Source organism: Heterocephalus glaber, unplaced genomic scaffold (genome assembly GCF_053883595.1).
Source record: "Heterocephalus glaber isolate CG9 unplaced genomic scaffold, H.glaber_assembly_v1.0 deba00000594, whole genome shotgun sequence".
NCBI lineage: Eukaryota > Metazoa > Chordata > Mammalia > Rodentia > Bathyergidae > Heterocephalus > Heterocephalus glaber.
Window position 1 is genome coordinate 16,226,561 of NW_028258151.1, and position 15,715 is coordinate 16,242,275.

The 15,715-nt window shown below is 44.6% G+C and overlaps 1 protein-coding gene across 1 annotated transcript; it reads right to left on the reverse strand.

Moving 5' to 3' along the window:
* Positions 1–7,491: 7,491 nt before the first annotated feature.
* Positions 7,492–15,622, reverse strand: Zdhhc24 (zDHHC palmitoyltransferase 24). The gene is made up of 3 exons (XM_004852296.2): positions 15,300–15,622; positions 13,303–13,580; positions 7,492–10,128 (listed from the first exon to the last, which is right to left on the reverse strand). Exons 1-3 carry the CDS (start codon positions 15,557–15,559, stop codon positions 9,833–9,835), a joined length of 834 nt encoding a protein of 277 aa, XP_004852353.1. The 5' UTR covers positions 15,560–15,622; the 3' UTR covers positions 7,492–9,832.
* Positions 15,623–15,715: the final 93 nt, after the last annotated feature.

The following is a 15,715-nucleotide window of genomic DNA, read 5'->3' on the forward strand; positions in this document are numbered from 1 at the left end:
TTTATATAATGTTACACCTATTAATATGTGAGCTGCACCTCATGGACAAGTGTACGTAAAGCAACATAAGGATGAAACAATGCAAGATACCCAGTGAGAGCACCAGGAAATTGTGTACATTAAAATGAGAAGAGTTGGTGGGGTTTTGTTTTGTTTTGTTTTTTAGTAATTTTAAAACAAGCACCTACTTGGTAAGATGGAATTAGACAGTTTATAACAAACAGCCAGGCTCCCCTCATTCCCTGGGATGGCTCACCTGCAACAATCACTTCTAGTTCTTTTAGGATTTATAAACTAATAAGCATATACTACTCTTATTTATGAATCGTAGATATGTGTTGAAAATAGGTATCATAGGGCTGGGGATTTAGCTCAGTGGTTTCGCCGCCTGCTGCGCAAGCGCAAGGACCTGAGTTCCATCCCTGGTACAAAAAAAAAAAAAAAGAAAAGAAAATAGGTATTGTAATAGATGAGGCTTTCTCAAAATAGCATCCATCCCTAGTAAATGACTAGTCAGTTTTAATTTATATATATAATATATATTCTTATATATAATGTATATAATATTGTAATATTGTATATAATATATATTATATATCTACATTACTATGAGAAAGTTATCCAATGCAAAGCCAAGAATTGGGCTATAAATAATTTTTTTAAAGTTTGAAATTTTTCATGGAGTTAGTAATTGCCTTCTTTTTTTCTTTCACTTAGGTTTTTTTTTTTTTTTTTTGGTACCAGGGTTCGAACTTGGGTCTTTGCACTTACGAGGCAGGGAGCAGAACCACTGAGCTAAATCCTTGGCCCTCACTTAGTTTTTTAATACATCAGCTATTACTCCCCCTTCCCAGTCTGACAGTTGCTCCCCCGCAACACTTCCCTCCATCCCCTGCTTCCTTGAGGTCTGTTTGCTCTCCAGAATTAACTGCCCCTCTCCATGTGTAGATCTCTGATTCCTGGGTTCCAGGTCATCTTTCTTAGTTCACCCTTGTCTGGTGAAACATATCCACAGTACCTTCTTTAAAACATTAAGAGGTAAACATTTTATGGGACTGCTTAGCTGAATATTTATATTTGAGGGGGACAGGGTACAGGGATTGAACTCAGGACATTGCACTTGTGGGGCAGGTGCGGTGCTGCTGAGCTAAATCCCCGGCCCCCTTGGCTGAATATTTTTTTATGGTACCGGGGATCAAACTCGGGTCCTTGCACTTGCGCAGCAGGCGGCAAAACCACTGAGCTAAATCCCCCACCCAGCTGAATATTTTTTTAATTCTTCAAATATATGTGGTACTTTGGATCATAAAATTTGAAATTGGAAATCATTTTGCAGGCAGTTCTCTGTGTCTTCTAAACTTCTGTACCATTTCTACTTCCAGTTGTCTTCTTTTCTCTCAGAAGTTCTGAATGTTGTGACATGCCTGACTTTTTTGTCAGTATTTCTTTCTTTCTTTTTTTTTTAAATTTATTTTTTTTTTGGTACTGGGGATCAAAGTTGGGTCCTTGCAACTACACAGCAGGTGGCGAAACCACTGAGCTAAATCCTCAGCGCTTGTCATTATTTCTTGTGCAGTATAGATGTGCATCCTTCAGAACCAGGAAATTGTATTGGAATTGTTTGTTGGATAATTTCCTCCTCTCAGTTTTCTCTGATCTCTCTGCAACTTCAGTTAAGCCTAGCATCTGATAAAAGGCCATTTATTGCAGGGAGGCTAAGCTTGATTCTGATTTTGTTTTCTCTTCTCTCACATTTATCTTTTTGTTCTGTTTTCTGAGTTTTAGCAGTTTTATGTTTTGTTTTTTTAAGATGGGGTTTCACTATATAGGCTAGGCTGATCTTGAACTTGCAGTGATCCTCCTGCTGCCTCAGCCTCCTGAGTGCTGGAATTATAGGCATGTGCCACCGTGCCTGGCTTGTCAGCTTTTCTGAACTTTTAAATATTTTTTGTTATTTTTCAATTTTTTTGCTCTTGGTTCAGTCTTTACTTATGGTATCTTTTCAAAACTGTACTTTCTTCTCTTAACTGAGATTATCTTTTTACTTTACCAGTGTTTCCCCTGAATTTCAGTTTTTTGTTTTCCAAGGTATTTTCTCCTTTGTTACTCCAAATGAGGGTCACATAGGACCTTAAAGAGTTCACATGTTCAATATAAACTAGGGGTAAGCGCTCCCCGCACCTTCATCTCACCAGAATCAGCAAGCGGAATTGTTTCCATGGTGGTTAAAAAGGGATGGAGAGACCTTTTCTGAGGGTCTGGTGCTGGGAATCAAATCCAGGGCCTCGTGGGTGGTAGGCAAGTATTCTACTATTGAGCTACATCCCTGGCCCATTCCTGAGATTTATTTATTTATTTTTATACTGGGAATCAAACTCAGGGCCTCATGCTTGCTAGGCAGGTGCTGTACCACTGAGCTACATGCCCGGCCCTCATTCCTGAGAACTTTTTAACCATATGCCACTGAATAAATTTGAATCCTGAATTGACAATGCCTGGCTTGTCCTAAAAACCCCAAACTGAACATTGAAAGTGATGTAGGATTGGTCAGATTAGTCCTCAGGCAACTAACAAACATTTCCTCTCTGGAGAGATTTTTTTTTTGGTACTGAGGATCTAATTCAGGACCTTGCGCTTGTGAGCCAGGTGCCTCGCCACTGAGCTAAATTCCTGGCCCCTGGAGAGATTTGTTTTTAACCCAACCTCAGAAGAATCCCACTGATAAAATTCCAAGAAATAACAACTCATAGTCAAATTGTAACATAAAACACTGGGGAAAGACTGGCATAAACAGTAGCCAGCAGAAGCAGACCCTCAAATATTTATCAGAATGCCCAACATATAAAATGTTTTCAATGTATTTCTTTTTCTTTCATTTTGATTTGTTTTGTCCTTTTTCATTTTCAATGTAAAGAAAAAAGGCTGAGAGCAAAAGAATATACAAAATGATCAAGCTGATTTGAAAAAGAACCAAATAAATCTTCCAAAAATAAGAAAACACAGATACTCCACATGTAAAAAGTGGATTAAGTGGCTGGGGATGTAGCTCAGTGGTGCCATGCCTGCCTGGCAAGTGCAAGGTCCTGAGTTCAATCCTTGGTACCAAAGGAAAAAAAGGCATTGGAAAGGGTAGGAAAGAAATAGCACAAAATAAAGCGTTAGGAATATAGCAACTATAAAGTTACAATAAAAGTGGCTGAATGTTTCAATTAGAAGACTAAAAAAGACCAAGAATATTATCTAGGTAATTTTTTAAAAATTCATGTCTAGCCAGGTGTGGTGGCACATGCCTGTCATTCCAGCACTCAGGAGGCTGAGGCAGGAGGATTACAGTTAGTTGGAGGCCAGCCTGGGCTCCATAATAAGTTCAAAGAGCCCACCCTGAACTATATAACAGTTATCAAAAAATAAAATCTGGGGCCGGGGGTTTAGCTCAGTGGCACTGCGCCTACCTCTTAAGCCTAAGGTCCTGAGTTTGATCTCTGGCACAAAGAAATAAAAATAAATAAAATAAAATCTGTCTAAACTATCTTTTCTTCAGTCCTGGGGATTAAAACCAGGGCCTTAAGGGCCAGGGATTTAGCTCAGTGGTTCCACTGCCTGCCTCGAAAGCGTAAGGACCCGAGTTTGATTCCCCGGTCCTGAAAAACAAAAACAAACGCAGGGCCTTGGCCACTATCACCACTCCTGTTCAATATTGTTCTGGAAACATTAGCCACAGCAATTAGCAAAGAGAAAGAAATAAAAGGAATAAAGATAGTCAGGGAAGAAGTTAAACTGTCATTATTTGCTGATTATATGATACTTTACATAGAAGACCCAAAATATTCTGCCAAAAGACTTCTCAACTTAATTGACTGATTCAGTAGAGTAGCTGGATATAAGGTCAACACTCAAAAAACAATACCTTTTTTTTTTTGGTACTGAGGTTCGAACTCAGGCCCTTGAACTTGCACAGCAGGCGGCAAAATCACTGAGCTAAATCCCTGGCCCCAACAATAGCCTTTTTATATACAAATAATAGACTCACTGAGAGAGAAATTAGGGAAGCAATTCCTTTTACAATAGAATCCAAAAAAATGAAATAGCTAGGAATCAATCTAACAAAGGAAGCAAAAGACCTCTACACTGAAAACTATAGGACTCTGAAAAAGGTGATGGAGGAGGATATAAGAAAATGGAAAGACATCCCTTGTTCCTGGGTAGGAAGAATCAAAATAGTGAAAATGGCCATACTTCCAAAACTACTATATAGATTTAATGCAATGCCAATTGAAACTCCAACAATATATTTCACAGAACTAGAGAAAACAATCCAAAAATTCATTTGGAACCAGAAGAGACCTAGAATAGCAAAAGAAATTCTAGGCAACAGAGACATGGCTGGGGGTATTACAATCCCCAACTTGAAACTATACTACAAAGCTACTGTGATAAAAACAGCATGGTACTGGCAAAGAAACAGACCCAAGGATCAGTGGAATAGATTAGAAGATGCAGAAACAACTGCAGATATACTCAGCCACCTCATCTTTGACAAAGGAGCCAACCATCCTCATTGGAGAAAAGATAGCCTATTTAATAAATGGTGTTGGGGATTTAGCTGAGTGGTTCCGCTGCCTGCCTCGAAAGTGGAAGGTCCTGAGTTTGATCCCCAGTACTAAAAAAAAAAAGCCAAATAAATGGTGTTGGAAAAACTGGATTTCAACCTACCAAAGATTAAAACGACCCATACCTATCACCATGCACTAAACTAAGATCAAAGTGTATTAAAGATCTAAATATTAAGACAGAAACATTAAATTTCCTGGAAGATAAGTTAGGTAGAACTCTTGAAGACATTGGCATAGGAAAAGACTTTATGAACAAAACCTCAGTAGCACGGGAACAAGCACAAAGAATCAACAACTGGGATCTCCCCTTATTAAAAAAGCTTCTGCACTGCAAGAGAAACCACCAGCAGAGCTAAGAGACAACCTACAATGTGGGAAAAAACTTTCAGCAGTGGTACCTTAGACAAAGGACTCCTATCTAGAATATATAAAGAACTGAAACAAATCAGACCCCCCAGATTCAAAGACCCAATTCAAAAATGGGCATCTGAAATGAACAGACATTTTTCAGACAAGTAAAAGCACCAAATAAACATGAAAAAATGTTCAACATCATTGGTTATTCAAGAGATGCAGATAAAAACAACACTGAGATTCCACCTCACCCCAGAAAGAATGGCTGTTATAGGGCCAGGGATTTAGCTCAGTGGTTTAGCAGCCTGCTGTGCAAGCGCGAGAACCCGAGTTCGATCCCCGGTACCAAAAAAAAAAAAAAAAAAAGAATGGCTGTTATAAAGAAATCATCCAATAACAAATGCTGGTGGGGGTGTGGGGAGAAAGGAACCCTTCTCCATTGTTGGTGGGAGTGCAGACTGGTGCAATCATTGTGGAAATCAGTATGGAGATACCTCAAAGAACTAGGACTAGAGGTTGCATTTGACCCAGCTATTCCCCTGCTGGGTATCTTCCCAAAAGAATTAAAAGAATCATACCACAGTGATATATGTGCACCTATGTTTATAGCGACACAGTTTGTAATAGCTAAAGCTTGGAAACAGCCCAAGTGCCCATCAACTGGAGACTGGATAAAGAAGATGTGGTTTTTTTATAAAATGGAGTACTACTCAGCCATAAAGAACGAGAAACTAGAGACATTTATAGCTAAATGGATGCATATTGAGGGCATCCTCTTAAGTGAGATAAATAGGACACACATGTGTAAATACCGAATAGTTTCTCTGGTGTGAGAAACTGAAAGTGTAAATAAGGTTTAAAATAATAAAAATGAATAATTGATAACATGAAATATGAAGAATAGGCTCAAAGGGGTAGGGGTGGCAGGAGGGGAAGGGGAGAGATCAGAGTTACAGGCTGGAATCTGGAAAGAACCCATACTTAGATTGTGTTTAAAACTATAGGAAGAGATGTGGATAGAGACTAGGCTGGAGCTCATCAGTGGGTTGGGAAGGAAAAGTCACTGAGATCAAAGGAGAGAAGGGTGTTTCCAGAAGAAGCACATACAACTATGTACAGTACACAGTACTTGATAGTGTGATAGATGACTGTTACTGTTTTAGGTACTTATCATAACATGCTGTGCTTTTCATCCTTTAGAGCATAATCCTACTTATATAAAAGTTTACTGTAAAACAGTGTGCTGCTATGCCAGTGGTAGCCTCATGTATCTCGTGTTTAACTGTATTTGGATAATATCAAGGGGCCATCACAGATGATTGATGTATACCTTCTCAGTTTGCACTTAGAAGTTGACACTCTGTGTGGTACTTTGCGATACACATAGATGAAATTGCCTAATAACATATTTCTCATTATATTTCCATCACGTGTCACATGACTATATTGAAATTTAAATTTAAAAACAATTTGGCCTATATGGAGTCTACTAGTTAATTAGAATTTTTTCTCCAGACCACTATTTGTTCAATATTAGTTTTGAAAATCTTTCTAAAACAAATCACATCTTCTGATGTCTTGTTAATGCCTGAGATGTTTTTTAAAATTATATGGAAAAATGTTTAAGTACTTTTCAGTTTTGCTTTGGTTGAGTTCTGTTATATTTGAATATTATTATAGTTTTTTTCCCTTTGTATTGCTTTTCTTTGAATAATTTTAATTTTTGTATATGTATGTTTAGTGAATGATAATAAAGTTATACATTAAAAAAAAAAAGAAACAGGGCCTTAGTCATGGTAGGCAAGTGCTTCACTATTGGGCTACATCTCCAACCCTTACTTTGTTTTGAAACAGGCTATCACTAGTTTCCCAGGCTGGCCTCAAACTAGTGATCTTCCTGCTTCAGACTTCTGAGTAGCTGGGATTATAGGCATGGGATACCACACCCAGCAAAGCCATTGTTAAGAGACAAAAATGGAAAATAGGGCCGGGGATTTAGCTCAGTTTTTTGGCTGCCTGCCTCACGCAAGGACTGGAGTTCGATCTGGTACCAAAACAAAAAAGGAAAGTAAACAGACAGGCAGGGCTTGGTGTATAATCCCAGGACTCAGGAGGCTGAGATAGGAGGGTCACTGTGTGTTCAAGGCTAGCCTGGAGTACATACTGTCTCAATAAATAAATAATAAATAGACAAAAACAACATATTTGGAATAGAAGAAAACTTGCTTAGTCTAGTAAATAGCATCTATTAAAGCAAAAACCCATAATGACCATATTAATGGTGAAATATTAAACTTAATCCCCCAAAGTCAGAGATAAGAGTGCACCCTGCCAGTACTCCATTATCTATAGTAGTCTCACCCATACAGAAGTCCAAGAATAGAGGTATAGAAATTTAAAAGGATAAACAAAACCTTTTATGGGTAGTATGTTCATAAATGTACAAGTAAATGATAATGAGTTTTAGGTGTGCTTGAACCCAATTAAGTCATGTATAGTAGCATGAAAATAAATACTCGGGGAATGATCTTTGTAAGAAAAGGTATAGCTTTATTGAAAACATTCAATGAGGAGATACATCATGTTCATGAACTGGAAGATTGAACGTCATGGAGATTCTGATTTCTCCAAACTCATCTATAGATTCGATAGGGTTCCATATGAAGAGGTTTATTGATGAAATCTGACAAGGTGATTGTAAAATGTATATGGAAGAGCAAGGGCTCTCAGTCCCAAAGGACATGAGTATATTAAATGACCAGTGGAACAAAGTAAAAAAATTAAATGTGGTATATCCAGTAGATCACTGTACAGCAGGGAAAAGGAACTCCCCACAGCTTCATGCAACAATTTGGATACATCTCAGAAACATAACATTAAGTAAAAAAACAAGTCATAGAAGAATAAACTTCATGATTACATTTATGTAAAATTCAAAAACATGCAAAACCAATACAAATATAACAAAACTATAAAGCAAAGCAAGGAATGATTAAGATAGGACAGTGCGTTCCCTGCCAGGGAAGACTGAAGGAAATGGTAGTTCCTTCAAACGGGAGTGGGAGTGGGAGTGTGTGTGTCTGTATAGGGGTTATAAATATTCTCTTGCATCTCTTCAGCATTAAATAAAAACATGAAAATAAGATATCCTGGAGGCCGGGGGATGATGCAGGAAGGAAACAGGACGGATCTTCCAGTGCTTATGTACAGCACACAGTGCCAGGCACAAATTCCTAACATCTTTTTTTTGTTTTGTTTGTTTCTTTGGTACCAGGGATCGAACTCAGGACCTTGTGCTTTCAAGGCAACACCACTGATCTAAAATCCCCAGCCCACCTAACATCTTTTTAAAAAAATACCAACAGTGCACGCTGACTGGAGGAAACAGTCACCTCTGTGGCATGGGCAGAGTCTGTCAGAGGGTGGGTGACCCTGGGCATTCTGGGAGGACACAAGTGCCCCAGCATTATCTGTGCTCTTTCACTTAACCTCATTTTTGGTCTAGCCCCTCATCCCCACCTTCCCCAGTTCCCTCAAGACCTGAGCTTCTCTGATCCAGTTCTCTTCCAGTAACTCTACCTGGCCCCCAGCAGTAGCTGCTTGCCTGCTCCTTAGCCACTATCTCTCTATCCCCACTGCTGGCCCCAAGCCTCACCTGCCTACCTTATGGTGGAATTCCTGAGCCTCTCCAGGGGGCAATTCTGCTGGCCTCTCAGTCCCTCCGAGAACATGCTATTTCAATTTCTAATTCTCTGCTAAAGGATGAACAGGCTTCTAACTACCTTCCATCTTTGAAAACATTGTCAAGAGCCAGGCAGGGTGGCACACGCCTCTAATACCAGCACTTTAGAGGCTGCTAATAGCCTCTGGGAGGCTGAGGCAGGAGGATTGAGGAGAGTTTGAGGCCAGCCTGGGCTAACTGTCAAGCTCCTTAACTTACTGCTGTCTACTGTCTTCCTTCCCCTTGTAAATTTATATCTCTTTTATTTCTTTACTATCATTTTAGAGAGGCTCTAAGAGCAGAGAAAACTTGTGGGTTGAAGCCTGCTGACTGCTACATTAAATAGGTGAAGCACACAGCTCCAAAGAGCCACAGAAGAGCACAGCCATCCTCTTTGCAGTCCCAGCTGGCTGCTTTGCCCTGATTCTTTTCCTGCTCCCTTTCCTCGCCATCTGTGCATGGTGAGGGGAAAGCACAAAGTCCTGAGTTCAAATCCTGCCTCCTTTGTTTATTACCCCATGACCTTAGCACATCAACTCCTCCGGTTTTACATTTTTCACTCACCAAATAAGCATACTTACTACCCAGTGTATCACATTAGCTAAGAGAGGTTCCAAACTTAGTTCTTAGAATGTTGCAGAAATGCTTCCAATCATAAAGACTGGTAAAATGTAAAGCATGTCTGGATTCCCACTGCTTGTATCCCATTCCCCTGCCAGAGCCAGAGGAGGCCCAGCCCTGGGCCCTCAGACATTCTGTGGCTTCCAGGCCTAATGGAGGAACTAGAAACAGCAGCCAAGGCAACAAAACAAGGACCAGAAACTCAGTAAAGGACAGAGGGAAGCCAAGGACCCAATGGTCAATTTATTAGCCTGGCAGAGCAGCAGCCAAGCAGCCCCTTGCTAGACTCTCTTCTGTAATCTCTGCCAGGAGAGGCATAGTCACAAGACCTGAGACCAAGCTGGAAGCTGGGCAGGGGCAAGAAAGGCTGAGAAAGGGCTGGAATTGCCCACTGCAAGGATAAGGGACAACCTGGCCTCCCTCCTGTGCCTGGAGGTGGGGCTGAAAATATGTTAAAAACCCCTACCCCTACACACACCGTCCAGCTCCTCTCTGCCCTGTTTAGTTTTGGCTCCTCCTGGAGTCAGGAAGCCATGAGTCCCACATCAGCTGTGGTCTGGAAAGTGATCCCATCCCCAGGCAAAGGGGAAGTCAGGAAGGGCCAGAGCCAGATGAGGGCCCAGCGGGGCCCCAGGGCTGCCTGCAGGTTGTGGCGGGCGCCCTGGTCATAGGAGTGCTGGCCCCGAGCCCACTCCCACGTGGTCTGGCCCCGCAGCAGCAGTGTCCCATGGAACAGCAGCCCAGCCCCGCACAGCAATGCACCTGCCACACAAGTATCCATCACAAAGGCCAGTGCAAACTGAGCCAGAGACACTCGGCCTGCAGGGAGAGAGCAGAGAGAGTCAGGGGGCAGCAGCTGGGCCCAGCCCTCCCAAAGCCCAGTCTTGCCCCCAGGGTCTACCTCTACCCTCCAGAGCTCATTGCTCCACTCTGCAAACACCAGGTTGCTACTGACTGGCCAACCCATGCTGGATTATGGGAACACAATTGTAAGCGGGACAGACACTCCTGCCTGTGATGACTTCCATTTCATGTATCACAAACTTGGTGACTGCCTAAAGGCTGGATACTGTAAAAACTGGGATAAGATGGCATCTCTGCCCTCAGGGTGCTCTCAGGCATTAAGCAGATATGTTTGCTATTTCTTTACAACTATGGTCTGTATCACAACAAAAAAGTACAGCATCTTGTACCATCTATGCCACAGGAGGCAACAAATATCTGCTGAATAATGAACTACAAGATGCCCTGAAACACTGCTAAGAGAGAGAAGCCAGACACAAAAGGTCAGGTGTTGTGTGGTCCCCTTTATGTAAGATATGCTCAATCCACTAGTGCATAGAAAGAGAAAGCCAATTAGTGGCTGCCAGGTCCAGAGAGATTAGGGAGGAATAAGGAGAGTTTGCTTAATGGGTTCACAGTTTCTTTTTGGGGTGAAAATGTTGTAGAATGTGATAGTGGAAATGGCTGTACTACACTGCAAATATACTAAACGCCACTGAACTGTACACTTTAAAATTGCTTATATGATGAATTTTACCTCAATAAAAAAGATCCTCAAGGTAGGAGGGTTGTCATACAAACATATTGAGAGGGCAGAGGAGGTGAATTTTGTCTATACTGACAAGGTGGAAGAAAGAACATTCTATTTGTAGATGGGACAGAGAGGCACAGGTGAGATAGGAAGTGTACAGTTTGAGATGCCATCTCAGGTTGGACACACAGATAATGTGAGTAGTGGGGGCTCTGAAACCCCCAGGGTGGCTGGATCTGCCAGAGTACATGGAGCAAGAGGAGAACCATGCTACACTCAGGCATCAGATAAAGGGGAGAGCAAGCCCCATGTGGTGATGGGTGACTGCAACCCCAGATAATTGGGAGGCTGAGTTAGGAAGGTTGCTTGAGCTCAGGAGTTTGAGACCTGCAAGACTCCACTTCACAGATAGATAGACAACCAGAAAGGAAGGTGGAAACATCACGAAAGTCAGAAGTCAGAAGTATCAGTGAAGCCAAGGATACAACAGTCAAGGATGCAACAACTGGCAGTTTTTTAGTCTAAACGGTCTCCTCAAGCAAAAAGGGAACTGGAAAAGTCCTGTAGATTTGCTGGAAACAGTCTGGACCTGGGGTGGTCTCAGAAAGGTATAAGGCAGAAGCCAGGCTGGAGCACAGGGGAGGAATAAGAGAAACGTAGCTGTGAGCCTTGCACAAGACCTTCTAGAAGCAGCAGACCGGACAGAAGAGCAAGGCAGGAGGAGCATGTGGGGCTCAGAGGTCTGCACAAGGTAGGAAACCCCAAAGGAAGCCAGCAGAGGGGCGGGATGCAGAGGATAGGTAGACACCACAAAGAGGGCTGTCTAAGCAGGGAGGAGGAGGACAGACATAACTGGAGGCAGTCAGCCAGGTGAGCACAGGATGACTGGAAGTACCATCTAAGGTTCTATTCTCTCCAGGATGGACCTTGGGGGACAGGAGAGTGGGGAAGGTTTGAGTTGCAGTCGTTGGGGGAGGAAACTTTTGAGAACAAAGGCTGGCCAGCTACAGCTGAGGACCTGTTGAGGTCAACGGCCATGAACGTGGCAGGGTACCACGTCAGAGGCAAACACAAAGGAGCCGGGAGAATACAAGCAAGGAAGCTTGAGGTGCTGGTAGGAGAGTGGTGGGAAATGGAGGGGTCAGAATTGAACATGAGGCAGTGAAGACAGGAGAAAGCAGGTGGACAGAAAGGTGACAGCCAGGACCCTGCAGGGCCCAGCAGCTCCTGGGACAGGTGTCATGGAGTGGAAGAACGAGAGGTGGAGAGGAGGAGAAGGGGGGGAGGGCAGAAAGAGGACTGACTGATGGGCTGGTTTGGGAGGCAACATTTCAGATTCTGACAAGGATGAGCATGTGAACTTGAGTGGGAGAAGGAAGTAAAATGGAGAAGGAGGTCAAGAAACAGAGCCATCTAGGCACAAATGGGACCATTCACACAGACTTTCAGATGCTTATATTCTCAGGGCCCAGGCCTGAGAGATTAGGAGATGGAGCCTGAGTCTGGCGACTGGGAGCAGCGGCAGGAGGCTGCGAGGACAGCAAGGAGAAGGAGCTGGAGCGCTGAGCCTCAGTGCAGCCCAGGGGAAGCAAGGTGGGTGGAGGAGGGCTGCTCAAAGAGTCACTGGGGGCCGAAGACTCTGACAACCCCTGTGGGCCTCCAGAGTCTGACCCTGGGCTGGCGGGGCGGGGGGGGGGGGGTCTGGGCCAGAGCTGGGCTGGGATAGGATAAGAAGGCACAGTGACATGTCAGAGTTGGGGAGGTAGCTAACTGGACAAGTTTATAAAGGATGGTGGGAAGGTCAGGAGGAAGAACGCAAGAGAGAAAGCATCCTGACAGGGAGAGAACAAAGAGTAAAAAGATCTTTGGAAATATTATCATGGGGAGTGTCAGAGGAGAAAGTATTCGTCACTCAGAACACTGCACCTTAGACCCCTGTCCTGTCTTTCCCTCTCAACTCCCAGTGACTGGGTGCTTCCCTGCCCAGAACATTCACTGGCTCCCCACTGCCCAGTCAAAGCAGAGCCAGGTCCTCAAGCCAGCATTCAAGGCCTTCCACCATCCAGTCCTGATCTACTGTCCTAGCCTTCATTCTCCCAATTCCTACCAACTTGCCTTTGCTCCTTTTCTGGCCTTTGCTCATGCAGCTGCCCTCACTTAAGAGTGCCCACCTCCTCTAACAATGCTTTGCCACCACCCACCACCCCCATGGGCCCCTACAGCTCTTTCTTCCTCTGCCAAAAAATCCTGGAATCTTACCTTCCTCTCCCAGACAAAACTCATCCCTTGCCTAGAGATGGTGTATTCGACAGGTCTGCACACCCACCAGACTGCCCTTAGCCCCACAAATGGCACAGGACTGGGCCCGGGGTAGTTCCAGGAGAACCAGCCAGAAACCCCACTTCCTATTAGAAGGGGCTTTACTCCCTGGCCCAATGCAGGCCACCCAGGGTCCCCACCTGTGAGCAGCATGAGCCAGGGCAGCAGGAGGAGGGCAGCAGTGTGGAGGGGGGCGTGAGCCTGCAGCAGGGCTGACAGGGCGGGGCCCAGCAGCACAGAGACGTGGAGCAGGACACCAGTGGCATGGAGCAGCAGGCAAAGGAAGTGCCGGTAGTTGTGGAAGCCCACGCAACGGCCCAAGAGGCGGCAGTGGTGGTCTCGACGAAGGATGCAGACACGGCAGACAGAACAATGCCCGCTTCGTGGTGGCACCTGGCTCTGGCACTGGTAGCAGTAACTGCAGTAAAAGAGCCACAAGATCAGGGCCAGCAGCTTTGAGTGCCCCAGATCCCACCCAGTGTAAGACCCTGTACCCATCCTAGAGAACGAGTACAGCCACCTACCCTGGCTGAGCCTCAAGTACCCTGCAGAAAAATGCAAGCTAAGATTCCCCAGGCTCTCCAGGGCTTAGGCTGAAGGTCTGGGATGGCTTCTAGCTCTGACATTCCCAGTTTTAAGGCCTTTCTCTGGTCCAAGTTACTATGAACTGTCCCTGCCATTATTACAGTAGCCTCTTTTTTAGATTTTTTTTTTTTTTGGTACCGGGGATGGAACTTGGGTCTTTGGGCTTGCAAGGCAGGCAACGGAACTACTGAGCTAAATCCCCGGCTGTTATAGTAGCCTCTTGAACCTCTGTCCACTCCAAGCATAATCTCACCCCAGAAGCCAGACTGAGCCTTCTATTTATTTATTTTTGGTACCGGGGATCAAAATCAGGACATTGCACTTGCAAGGCAGGTGCAGTGCCACTAAGCTAAATCCCTGGCCCAAGACTGAGCCTTCTAGAATTTATGTTCCTCCTCTGCTCAGAAACCTCCAATGGATGTCCATTTCCTTTCCAGTAAAAAGCAAAGCCTTCAATGTAGTAGAAGGTCCTTATGATCCTAACATCTTTTGCTCTCTCTCACTCCATCCCAATCACTCTGGCTCTCTTGCCGTTTTGGAAACATGCTAGGCACACAACTGCCTCAGGGCCTTTTGCATGGTCTGGCCCCTCTGCCTGGAACACTCTGCCCTCAAATTCTCAAGCTAAGTCATCTCCAAGTTTTGCTCAAATGCCTCAATGAGGTCTCCCTTGATTATTTTATGGGGGGGGGGACAGGGTCTCATTATGTAGCCCATGCTGACCTTGAACTTGAGGCAATCCTCCTGCCTCAGCCTCCCAAGTGCTGGGATTACAGGCATGTGCCACCATGCCCAGCCTTTATTTTTAATTCCAATGTTCACACTATAATTTTTTAATATAATGCAAAATAATTAAATCAATGTGATTAACAAATCCATCACCTCAAACTTATTTCTGGTAGTGAGGACTGATTACCTATTTAAAACAGAAACTTGAATTCCCCTTAGCTGATTTATTTATTTATGCACTGGGGATTGATCCCAGAAAGCAATAAGCTACATCTCCAGCACCCCCACACACACCACCTTTTTCGTACTGGGAATTGAACCCAGGGGCTTGGTATTGACTTATACACCCAGTCCTTTTGTATTTTTGAGACAGGGTCTCATTGAATCACTAAGGCGTCTGTGCTCTTGCTATTTTCCTGGCTCAGCCTCCCAAAGTGCCACCACTAGGCCCAGCTTCCAGCTCTTTTAAAACTGTATTTTGAGACAAGGTCTCACCAAGTTGACCAGATAGCCCCCCTCTAATTTTTGCTCCCACACACTAACGTTGTCTGACATTTCATATAATTTGCATACTTATCAGGCTTATAGTTATCCTCTGTCCCCCACCTCCACTGGGATCTATTCCAAGTGGTGGAGAATGTTTCATTGTACCCTCAGATCCTGAAATGAGTGAAAAAATAATACTCATTCTTCCTCTTCTATCCCAAATTTGCTGGAGCTAGCAACCCGGCCGAAACGTACTCTGGTTCTAACATCTCGAATCTGGTGCCCCTCCCCCGCCTCAGATTCCCGCTTCTGCCCCGGAGCCCCGCGCCCCACTCACGCCCAGCCCTGGCCCAAGCCGCGGCCGGCCAGCATCACGCCCCGGATGCTGGGGTCCGAGCGCAGGAACAGCCCCACGTTGCCCAGCAGGTTAAGCAGCTGGAAGACGGCTAGCGCGAGCTGCAAGGCCTGGGCTAGGGGTCCCAGCGGGGGCGGCCCGGGACCTAGCACCAGCACATAAACCAGCTCCAGGACCACTGCGGCGGCCCACAGCGTCGTGAGCACTAGGGGCAGCTGCGTGGGCGTCCCCGGTTGCCCCATGGTTTGGACCCACCCACTACGGGAGCTCTAGAACCCCACCGCTTCCGTATTGGGGCGGGGGTAGCGGCAGACGGTCATCTTCAGCGACCAATAGAGACTCCGAGGGGGGTGCGGTGCGTGCTAGACTCAAAGGGCGGGATCGTAGATGACGAGAGA